Here is a 12928-nt window from a genome sequence, read left to right as displayed (position 1 = left end):
TTGTTCTATTGGTCTAAGTATCTGGTTTTATGCCAGTACCATGCTGTTTTGGTTACTATAGCTGTGTAGTATATTTCAAAGTCAGGTAGTGTGATGCCTACAGCTTTGTTCTTTTTGCACAAGATTGCTTTGGCTATTGGGGGTCTTTTCTGATTTCATTTGAACTTTAGGAATTATTTTTCTATTTCTGTGAAGAATGTCATTGGTATTGTGATAAGAATTGCAACTAACCTGTAGATTGCTTTGGGTGTTATAGATATTTTAACAATATTAATTTTTCCAATCCATGAACAGAGGATAGCTTTCCATTTATTTGTGTCTTCAATTTCTATCATCAATATTTTATAGTTTTCAGTGTAGACATCATTTAACTCTCTGGTTAAATTTATTCTTTTTTTTCTTTTTTTTTTTGAGACAGAGTCTCGCTGTCACCCAGGCTGGAGTGCAGTGGTGCAATCTCGGCTCACTGCAGGCTCCGCCCCCCAGAGTTCACGCCATTCTCCTGCCTCAGTCTCCCAAGTAGCTGGGACTACAGGCGCCTGCCACCTCGCCTGGCTAAGTTTTTGTATTTTTAGTAGAGACAGGGTTTCACTGTGTTAGCCAGGATGGTCTCGATCTCCTGACCTCGTGATCCACCTGCCTCAGCCTCCCAAAGTGCTGGGATTACAGGCGTGAGCCACCACACCCGGCTTATTCTTAAGTATTTTATTTTTATCTATTATAATGGGATTGTTCTCTTGATTTCTTTTTGAGATAATTCACTATTAGTGTATAGGAACATCACTGACTTTAGTATGTAAATTTTGTATCCTACAACTTTACTGAATTTATTTACTAAATCTAACAGTTTTGTTTTTTGTTTTTTGGTGGAGTTTTCTATATATAGATGTACCTCAGAGGTATTGTGGATTCAGTTCCAGAGAACCTCAGTAAAACAAATACAGTAATAAAGCAAACCACATAAGTTCTGGGGTTTCCCAGTGCATATAAGTTGTGTTCACATGGTATTATAGTCTATTAAGTGTATAATAGCGTTATGCCTAAAAATTATACATACTTTAATTTAAAAATATTTTATTGATAAAAAGTGATAACAATCATCTGAGCCTTCAGTTTACTGTTAATCTTTTTGCTGTTGGAGTATCTTGCCTCAATGTTGATGGCCACTGACTAATTAGGGTGGTGGCTGTTAAAAATTGAAGTGGCTGTGGCAATATCTTAAAATAGGACAATGAAATTGGCCATGTCAATTGACTCTTTCTTTCCTGAAAGATTTCTCTGTAGCATGCAATGCTGTTTGATAGCATTTAACTCACAGTAAAACTTCTGTCAACACTGAAGTCAATCCCTTCAAATGTTGTCACTGCTTTATCAACTTTGTTTATGTAATATTCCAAATCCTGTATTGTCATTTTAACAATGTTCACAGTACCTTCACTAGGAATATATTCCATCTCAAGAAATCACTTTCTTTGCTCATCCATAAGGAGCAACTCCTCATCAATTCAAGTTTTATTAGGAGATTGCAGCAATTCAGTCACATCTTCAGACCCTATTTCTAATTCTAGTTCTCTTACTATTTGTTTCACATCTGCAGCTACCTCCTCCACTGAAATCTTGAACTCTTCAAAGTCATCCATGAAAGTTTGAATCAATTTCTCCCAAACTCTTGTTAATGTTGATATTTTGATCTCCATCTATGAATTGCAAATATTCTTAATGGTATTTTAAATGGTGTATCCTTTCTGAAGATTTTTAGATAATTTTGCCCAGACCCATCAGAAGACACTATCTATGGCAGCTAGAGTCTCTACATAATAAGGCTTGAAAGTCAAAATGACTCCTTGATCATTTGTCTGACCATGGGCTGCCGAATGGATATTGTGTTAAGCAGGTATGAAAACATTAATCTGCTTACACATTTCCATCAGAGCTCTTGGGTGACCAGTTGCATTGTCAATTAGCAGTAATGTTTTCAAGGGAATCTTTTTTTCCTGATTATTGGGTCTCAACAATGAGCTGAACATATTCATTAAGCCATGCTATAAACAGATGTGCTATCATCCAGGCTTTGTTGTTCCAACATAGAGCACAGGCAGAGTAGATTTAGCACAATTCTTAAGGGCCATGGGATTTTTGGAATGATAAATGATCATTGGCTTTAACTTAAAGTCACCAGTTGTATTAGCCCAAAACAAGAGAATCAGCCTAAAGCTTTGAAGCCAGGCATTAAATTCTCTCTAGCTATGAAAGTCCTGGAAAGCATTGGTATTAGGCCATTCTTCCACTGCCATAAAGTAGTATCTGAGATTGAGTACTTTATAAGAAAAGACATTTAATTGATTCATGGTTCTTCAGGCTGTACAGGAAACATAGTGGCATCTTCTTCTGGGGAGGCCTCAGGAAGCTTCCAATCATGGCAGAAGGCAAAGGAGCGCAGGCACATCACATGGCGACAACAGGAGCCAAAGCAAGAGGGAGTTGGTAGGGGGAGAGGGGAGACATGCCACACACTTTTAACCAATCAGGTCTCAGGAGAACTCAATCACTATTGTGAAGATAGCACCAAGCTATAAGGGATCCACCCCCATAATCCAAACACCTCCCACCAGACCCCACCTCCAGCAGTGGAGATTACAATTTAACAGAGATTTGGATAGGGACAAATAGCCAAACTATATTAGTATCTTTTTTCAATAGAAGGCTGTTTCATCTACACTGAAAATCCATTGTTTAGTGTAGATACCATCATCAATGATCTTAGCTAGATCTTTTGGATAACTTGCTGCAGCTTCTATATCAGCACTTGCTGCTTCACCTTGCACTCATGCTATGGAAAAATCTTCTTTCCTTAAAACTTATAAACCAACATCTGCTAGCTTAAAATTTTCTCCTGCAGCTTACTCACTTCTCTCAGCCCTCATAAAATTAAAGAGAGTTAGGTCCTTGCTCCGGATTAGGCTTTGGCTTGAGGGAATGTTGTGGCTGGTTGGATCTTCTATCCAAACCACTAAAACTTTTTCCATATCAGCAATAAGCCTGTTTTGCTTTCTTATCATTTGTGTGCTCACTGGGCCAGCGCTTTTACTTTCTTTCAAGAACTTTCCTTTGTATTTATAACTCGGCTAACTGTTTAGCACAAAGCCCTGGCTTTCAACCTATTTCAGTTTTTGACATTCCTGTTGCAGGAAGCTTAATCATTTCTAGCTTTTGACTTAAAATGAAAAACATGAAACTTTCTTTCTGGTGAACACTTAGAGGTCATGTATGGTTATTAATTGGTCTAATGTCAATATTGTTCTGTTTAGAGGAACAGAAAAGCCTGTGGAGAGGGAGAGCGACAGGGGAATGGCTAGATATGGATCAATTAGAACATATACAATTTATTGATTATTTGGATTGAATCTAATCGGAGACTTTTGACTTTTCCTGTACCTAGATTATATCTTTCTCTAGGTTTGGAGAGTTTTCTGCTGTTATTTCTGTAAATAAGCTATCTCTTTTTTTTTTTTTTTTTTTTAGACGGAGTCTCGCTCTGTTGCACAGGCTGGAGTGCAGTGGTGTAATCTCGGCTCACTGCAAGCTCTGCCTCCCGGGTTCACGCCATTCTCCTGCCTCAGCCTCCCAAGTAGCTGGGGCTACAGGCGCCCGCCACCACACCCGGCTAATTTTTTTATATTTTTAGTAGAGACGGGGTTTCACCATGTTAGCCAGGATGGTCTCGATCTCCTGACCTCGTGATCGGCCCTCCTGGACCTCCCAAAGTGCTGGGATTATAGGCATGAGCCACCGCGCCTGGCCGCTATCTATCTCTTTATCTTTTTTATTCTTTCTTGAACACCAGCTGCTCATATATTACCTTTTCTGATGGTGCCCCATAAATCCTGTGAGTTTTCTTCATTCCTTTTCATTCTTTTTCTATTTTCTCCTCTAACTGAATATTTTCAAAATAGTTGTCTCCTATTTCACAGATTCTTTCTTTGGCTTTATCAGTTCTGCTGTTTGCACTCTTTACTGCATTTTTAAACATCATTCATTGTATTTTCAGCTCCAGGATTCCTGTTTGATTTTCAATCTCCTGGCTGCTAAAGTTACTGAAACACTGGGCTAGAATTCAACCTTCCCAGCTGCTGAAGTCAGCTTGTCACCGTGGGCTTTTTGGAGCCCAACACTGTTGTAGTAGGTAGGTGGTGATACAGGCTGAAACTTGAGGTCATCTTGCAGGAGCTACAGGTTACTGTTTGGTGCTGCGGCAGGTCTGAAAGCTCAGATCATAATTACCAGTCAAAATTCAAGGGCCTTGGGCGTCTGCCCAGTGCCACGTTTTACTGCGGTTGACCTGGTATTGGTTAAAAGGTACAGTCCAAGTCTCACTTCCCTCTTTTTCTGGCAAGCAGACAGTATCTTTCGCTGTGCTGTGGTGTGCTGTGCTGTGCTGTGCTATGCTGTGCTGTGCTATGCGGTGCTGCCTGGGGTTCAGGGAGGTGACATGCAGGTGATGTAAAACTGTCCTTCCTACCCTCTTTAATGCATTTTTTCTTATCATGCTATAACCAGGCACTATGACCTCTCACTAATACAGGAATTATTAAGAAATAATTTTTGGGCAGCTAGAAAGGGTAAAAGCTCTTGGTGGAATTTTCCTTTAACAAAAAGCAGCCCCAAACCATTTCTTCTCTTAACAGAAAGCAGCCTGAGAAGTCAGGCATAGATATGCAAACTAGAAGCTTTTATATGTAAATGCCGGCAGCTGTACCTGGAAGCCAGGCACATTCAATATGGTGTCCCCTGCCCTCTTTTCCTTGTCACCACGTTTAAGAGTATCATGACGGCCTCCAAGTAAAACCACGTGTACAGGTATCATGGCCGCCGCCAGGTGGAGGCTACATTTGCATAATAAAAGACTAGGGTGGGAGGGCCAGTATTTTCGAGGGCTATGTAAACGGCACGCCTGGTCAAACCAATTCCCTGAGCCCTATGTAAATTAATCGCTGCCTCCTCAAGCCTCTGTACAAAACCCATTGCGTTCCGCAGCAAACAGGAGACCCTCTTTTTGGAGACTCACTTTCTCATTATGAGGAAGCTTTTTCTCTTTCTCTTCTTGTCTATTAAACTTTCCACTCCCAAACCCACTCCTCGTGTGTGTCCGTGTCCCGAATTCTTTCTGGACCGTGACAAAGAACCAGGGTATATAACCCGGACAATGGAACTGTTTCATCACCTGGCTTCCTTAGCTCTTATGCAGATATTTTCATACGTGAACAGTTGTTCAAATTGATGTTTTTGTGGGGGAACAATCACTGGAGAGTCCTTTTTCACCAACTTGCTCTACCTCTTGTCCACCAGGAATTCATTAAATGGTGTCAATAAGAGAGACCAAATGGTTGTAACAATAACAGATATGTTGAGTTGGAAAATCAAGCTGGGAGAGAAGAAGCATTAGGCATTATGTACATGAGAGTACAGGAAGTGATAGATTACTGAATGGATTTAAGTATGATAGTGGGTCTTAGGTTGCTTGGATATAATATGGTGGCAAGGGCTGAACATATTACTGATATGTTTTCCATCTCCTTGAAACAAGTATTTCAAGAAATTTGATGCTGAGCCATTGTCAGATACAAATTGCCACTTACCTTGCAATCTTTTGAACAGCAATCTCCAGAACCACATTGCACATTACCTTTCATTCTACATGTTGAAGGATCACAGCATAATTTATGTGTACAATTCTGTAAAAAAAATGCTAAGTGTTAATCACATATAATTAGGTACCACCAAATAAAACTGTGACATATAACTTTACAAAGTATAAAGCTTTTCTAAAATTCACCGATTTTTCATAATCCCATTCTTTATGTGAGATTTATAGAAATCAATATCTCATTCAGTAATGTGTAAAATAAATGTATTGTCTTGAGGGAGGAGAAAGGGAGGGGGTTGAAAAACCACCTATTGAGTACTATGCTCACCACCTGTGTGCAATATGTCCGTGTAACAAACCTGCAAATGTACCTCCTGTAGCTGAATTAAAAGTTGAAATTTTCAAAAAGAAATGTATTATGTCACTATATTTCATATAATTTCAATGATATTCCTATGGGGCCAAAACCTAGAAAAAACAGTTATTAGATATCTTATTAACTAACATTCTCCTTAAACATTTGCTTATATTACTCCTTTTATGACAAATCGTATCAGCCAGATTTATTCACCTGTAGAAACCAAAATTAAATAACCTCAAAAATTGTTCATAAAATCACAAATGTTTTCTGTTTTCTCAATGCCTCCACCTAACTTCTTTGGAAGAAATGAAAAACTAGAGATTCTAGACCTGCAATGTTAAATATGACAACCACTAGCAATATGTAGCTATTTAAATTTAAATTAACTAACATTAAACAAAGTTAATAATTCATGTACTCAGTCATATAAGCCACATTTTGAGTGCTCAACACACACATATGATTAGTGGAAAGTGTATTGTATGGCACAAAAGAATATTTTCATAATTATGAAAAGTTCCATTGAAGAACACTGCTCTAGAAAATGGATGTTTAATTTTACAGAAAGTTTTGTATTTATTTACTGGATCTAGCATAAATATTGTCCTTATTTATTTTACTGTGATGAATAATATTGATTTATATTCAAATACAAAATCAATTTTACATTATTAAAATAAGCAAAAATTTGTCTTGCTAATATTTGTTTAGAATTTCTGTATCTAAGTTCATGAGTGACTCTGGCCTCTAATTTTCTTTTCTTGTAATAAGCTCCTCAAAGGATTTTTTGTGTCAAGTTTACACTGGTTATAAAATGCATGGAGCCTTGTTTATTAAAAAAAAAAAAGAAGAAAATTGGATTATTACTTCCTTCAATATTAGAATTTATCAGAGAAATCTACTAGGCTGGTGGTAGTTGTCAGAAGTTTTTAAAATAGAGATACAACTCTTTTGTTAATTATGAGAACACTCTAATTTGTTGTTTCTCATTGAGTCAGTAATTGTAAGTTTTACCATTCTAGTAATTTCTCATATTCTCAGAATATTCATATTTATCAATATAAAATTTTTTATTATGTCCTCTTTCTAGCTGTAGGTTCTGAGTTTTTTTTTTCTTTTTCAGTCCTGATATTGGTTGTTTATACCTTTTCTTATTTGGTTTCATTAGTGTTACCTGAAAATTTTTAACTTTTTTTTTAGTTTTTTCAAGGAACCAAGTTTTCTCTTTAAGCTGTCTATTATATAATGATTGCTAATTTTATTAATTCTTGCTCTTATCTTTATTATTTATACATTGAAGTCTATAAATTTTCATTGAAACATAGTTATAGATACATTGCTGAGTTTTGATAATGTCTAATTTTCATTATAGTATATTTACCCACTGGTAATTTAAAAGCATACTTTTTTTAACTTTGCAAATATCGAGGATATTCTGGCTATGTTAATTGGTTTATTGAGTGAACTTCTCAGCAGAAAAATAAATTGTTAATTGATTTATTTATTGATTTATACTTTGTTGCAATGTACTAGGTAAACACACACTTGTGTATCTTTTTTTTCCACTGGAACACTATGCAGCCTTTATGTATAGATACAAACATATTTGAGGCATATTGTTGAGTAAGAAAAGCAATTTGCAAAAAATGTATAGAATATCATTTGTCCAAAACTTCCTCCACAGAATTACAGCCCATATTTCTATAGACATATATATATGTAAAATTAGAATGAAAAGTCTGAAAAAATACACACAAAGCTGTTAACAATGGGGACCTTATAGATGGGAGTGATAGTCCCAAGGGGAAATTTTACTTTTATCTTTAATGTTAGATTTTTTTACAATTATCATATATTTGTGTATTACTTACATAGTTAAAAATATGTAGCTACTTTGAAAATATAATTTTAACCCAGTTGTCTCATAACCTCTAGGGCTAGGTATGACTTGGTCAAGACCCAAGATTAGTTGGCAGTGATTGGGATAAAATATTGACACATTGAATATATTTATTATTGCTAAAAAAAGTGTTCCCAATGCACATAGTCACTACACTGCCCAAGTTCAATGCTAATGAGAAAGTCTTAAAGGCAGCTAGAGAAAAGGGTCAGATCATGTATAAAGGGAAACCCATCAGCTAACAGTGAACTTCTCAGCAGATATCTTACACACCAGAAGAGATTGGGAGCTTATTTTCAGCATTTTTAATGAAATTTCAACTAAGAATTTCATATCCCACCAAACTAAGTCTTCATAAATAGAGAAATAAAATATTGTCCAGATAAGCAAGTGCTAAGGGAATTCATTACCACTAGACCAGCCTTATAAGAGAACCTTAAAAGAATTCTAAACAAGGAAACAAAAGAATGATATATGCTACCACAAAAACACACTTAAGTACCTAACCTACAGACCCTATAAAGCAATGCACAACAGAAACTACAAAGCAACCAGCTAACAACTTTATGATAGTCTCAAAACCTCACATATCAATATCAACCTTGAATTTAAATGGTCTAAATGCCCTTCTTAAAAGGCACGGATTGGCAAGTTGCATTAAAAACAAGAACCATTTGTCTGCTGTCTTCAAGAGTCCCTTACCACATGTAATGACACCCACAGACTCAAAGTAAATGGTTTCAGAGATATCTATCATGCAAACACAAAATAGACTAAAAGAACAGTGTCTTTATTCTTATATCAGATAAAACAGACATTAAATCAACAACAATAAAAAAAAGGACAAAGAATGACTTTACATAATGATAATGGGTTAAATTCAATGAGAAGATGTAACTATTCTAAAAATATATGCACCCAACATTGGAGCACCCGGATTCATAAAACAAGTACTACTAGACTTACCAAAAGACTTAGTCACAAAATAATAGTGGGGGACTTCAACATCGCCACTGACAGTATTAGACAGATCACTGAGGCAGAAAATTAACAAAGAAATTCTGGCCTGAAATTTGAGTCTTGACCAATTGGACCTAATAGACATCTACAGAACACACCATCCATCAACCACAAAATATGTATTTTTCTCATCTGTACACAGAGCATACTCTAAGACCAACCACATGCTTGGCCATAAAGTGAGTCTCAATAAATTTTAAAAAATTAAAATCACACCAAGCATAATCTTGGACCACAGTGAAATAAAAATAGAAATAAATGCCAAGAATATCTCTCAAAACCACACAATTACATGAAAATTAAACAACTTGCTCCTGAATGACTTTTGAGCAAACAACGAAATTAAGGCAGAAATCAAAAAATTTATTGAAATAAATGAAAACAGACATAACATACTAAAATCTCTGGGATGCAGCAAAAATGGTGTTAAGAGGAAAGTTTATGGTGGCAAATGCTTACGTCAAAAAGTTAGAAAGGCCTCAAATTAACACTCTAACCTCACACCTAGAGGAACAAGGAAAGCAAGGACACACTAACCCCAAAGCTAGCAGAAAAAAATAAATAACTAAAATCAGAGCAGAATGAAATGATATTGAAATCCAAAAATACAAAGAATCAACAAAACCAAAAGTGTGTTTTTTGAAAGGATAAACAAGATTGATAGACCACTAGCTAGCTTAACAAAGAAAAAAGAGGGAAGATCCAAATAAGCACAATCAGAAATGACAAAGGTAACATTATAACCAACCACATAGAAATGTAAAAGATACTAAGCCTATTATTAACACTTCTATGCACATGAACTAGAAAATCTAGAGGAAAGGGATAAATTCCTGGAAACACACCATCTCCCAAGATTGAATCAGAAGAAATTGAAACCCTGAACAGGCTAATATCGAGTTCAGAAATTAAATCAATAATAAAAATTTACCAACCAAAAAAAGCCCCAGACCAGATGGATTCACAACTGAATTCAACCAGACATACAAAGAAGAGCTGGCACCAATTCCACTGAAACTATTCCAAAAAATCAAGGAGGAGGAACTCTTCCCTAACTCATCCTATGAAGTCAGCATAACCCTAATAACAAAACCTGGCAAAGACATAATGAGAAAAAGAAAACTACAGGCTAATATTCCTGATGAACATAGACATAAAGATCCTCAGCAAAATACTAGCAAATCAAAGCCAGCAGCACATCAAAAAGTTAATTCACCATGATCAAGTAGGCTTCATTCATGGGATGCAAGGTTGGTTCAGCATATGCAAATCAATAAATGTGATTCATCACATAAATAGAATTAAAAACAAAAACCATATGCCATTATCCTAAGTGAATTAATGCAAGAACAGAAAACCAAACACTGCTTATTCTTACTTACAAATGGAAGTTAAACACTGGGTACTCATAGACGTAAAGGTAGCAACAATAGATACTGAGGGCTACTAGAGTGGGAAGTGAGGAAGGGAGGCAAGAGTGGAAAAACTAACTGTTGGGTACTAAGCTCAGTGCATGGGTGACAGGATCAATTGTACCTGAAGCCTCAGCATCACACAGTATACCCAGAAAACAATCCTGCACATGTACCCCCACCCAGTCTAAAATAAAAGTAGAAATTATAAAAAGTAAATAAATAAAATAATGTGTTCCCAGCAGCTCTTAGAAAAAATGTTTTACATATTTTACTTAGGTCATCTTTAATTTGTTGTTCAAATATTGTGTATCTTCAATGATTTTTTCATTTGCTTTTTCTTTTTTCTTTCTTTCTTTCCTTTTTTTTTTTTCATATGAGACGAAGTCTCACTTTGTTGCCCAGGCTGGAGTGCAGTAGCATGATCTTGGCTCACTGCAACATCCACCTCCCAGGTCCATGCAATTCTCTTGCCCCAGCCTCCCGAATAGCTGGGATTACAGGCGTCTGCCACCACACCCAGCTAATTTTTGTATTTTTAATAGAGACGGGGTTTCACCATGTTGGTCAGGCTGGTCTCAAAATCCTGACCTCAAGCTATCCATCCATCTTGGCCTCCCAAAATGCTGGGATTACAGGCGTGAGCCACCGCGCCCGGCCTTCATTTGCTTTTTCTATTGTTTCCTGCCAAAGATGTGTTAACACCTCTTAAAGTGATTGTGAATTTGTCTGTCTCTCCTCATAGTAAAATTTCGCCTTAAAATATTTTGAAACTATGTTTGGGTGATTTTTAATTTAGAATTATTACATGTCCTAGTGTGCTGGACCAACCCCGTTCTGGCTTGCAAGGGCCAATTGTTAAATTTTCAGAAATTTTGTGAACTGGTTGCTAACAAAGCCATTAATAAAAGTTGAATTTCATTAACTTACAATGAAATAAATTATATTTTTAAAAGGTAGCAAATATTGAAAACATCATTTCTTATTTTCCTACATTTTAATTTTAGCTATGCTCTTGAAAATATTGTCTATTATTAATTTTTGGTGGAAATACTGTACAATGATCTGCTACCGTTCACATTTTTCCAACTCTGCATTTAATAATGTTGCATTTGTCACTTTAAATCTGCCATTGTGGGAATGTTTAAAGGAAGGAATTCAGCAAGTGCTACAAATCAGGGCCTAAATCAGGTTTTGTTGATTGTCTTGGTGTGCGTGCTAAAAGGTTTCGGGTTAATTAATATAATTTGTATGAGGTTGAGAAATAATTCAACAGTAGCTAATATACCAGATTTAATAAAGATAAATTTACTTGGTAAGAGTTAGCAAATTAGGATAGAACTCCAATTATCAAATCATGGTTGAATCACAATCATACACTGAGTTAACTACAGAATCAACAAAAGTATTCTAGGAGAAGCATTCTGGCTATATAAATTTACAGTAGAGGGTATTCTTGCATAACTGAAAGCATGTACCCTTCAACTAACTTAATTGCAATAAACTACACCCATTTAAAATGTTTAGTTTAATGAATTTTGCCATATGCATTTACTCATATAATCAAGTTACTGAACACTCCCATCGCCAACCAGAGATATCTCCTACTTATTGAAGTCAACCACTTCTTCACACTGAAGATTACTTGCCATTTTTTTATAATTTTACAGAAACAGAATCATATATCACATAACCTTGTGAATCTGGCTTATTTCAATCAGCATAATCTTTTTTGTGATTCACCAATGGTGATAAATTTACCAGCATTTTGTTCATTTTTTGTTGCTGAGTAGTTTTCCAATGACTAGAAATACCACAATGTATCTGTCCACATAATGATAGATATTTGGATTATTTCTAGTATTTGGCTGCCATGAATAAAGCAGCTCTAAACATTCATGTAGAAATATTTTGGGGGATATATATTTTTATCTTTGGGAAAAAAATACTCAGAGATGGAAATCTAGGTCAAAAGGAAAGTATATATTTAACTTTATAAGACATGGCCAAAATGCTTCAAATATTTTTACACCCAACTAGCAATTCACACAAATTTCAGTTGCTCTACATCTCAACAAAACTCACTATTTTTATCAGAAGGGGGTGTATTATTACAGACGTTCTAATATGTGTGCAGTATATATGATGTGGTTTTAATTATTTTTCCCAGACGATGTTAAACATCATTTCATTTTCTTATTGTCATTTATAAACAATATACTGTAAACTGTCCAAATTATTTTGCCTAATTTTATTAGGTCATTTGTCTTCTTTTAATTGAGTTGTAATATATACTCTCAAGAAATACAGATTTTGTCTTTTTAAATTTTATTTAATATAAAATATTTTTAGAGCATTGTTAGGATCACAGCAAAATTGGGCAGAAGGTACAGAGATTTTCCACATGCCTTGCCCACACACATACACAGCCTCCCTCCTTATCAACAGATCAGAGTGGTACGTTTGTTACAAATGATAATCCTACATTGACACACCATTATCACCTGGAGTTCAATTTTACATTAGTTAGGGTTTACTTTGGTGTTGTATATGGTATGTGTTTGAAAAATTTATAATGACATGTATCCACC

The 12928-nt window shown here is 35.6% G+C and overlaps 1 protein-coding gene across 1 annotated transcript in view; it reads right to left on the bottom strand.

The window, feature by feature from the left end:
* The window catches only part of LOC116461778 (disintegrin and metalloproteinase domain-containing protein 5), a 128337-nt gene that overhangs the window by 66676 nt on the left and 48733 nt on the right, over nucleotides 1–12928 (bottom strand). The window contains exon 13 of the mRNA XM_058433413.1: nucleotides 5637–5732. Coding sequence (XP_058289396.1) covers nucleotides 5637–5732 — 96 coding nt within the window. The remainder of the gene's footprint in view (nucleotides 1–5636; nucleotides 5733–12928) is intronic.

The sequence above is a fragment of the Hylobates moloch genome, unplaced genomic scaffold (genome assembly GCF_009828535.3).
Source record: "Hylobates moloch isolate HMO894 unplaced genomic scaffold, HMol_V3 SCAFFOLD_22, whole genome shotgun sequence".
In the NCBI taxonomy this organism is placed as follows: Eukaryota; Metazoa; Chordata; class Mammalia; order Primates; family Hylobatidae; genus Hylobates; species Hylobates moloch.
Note: the sequence above shows the minus strand (reverse complement) of the source record. Positions and strands in the feature narration are given on the sequence as shown.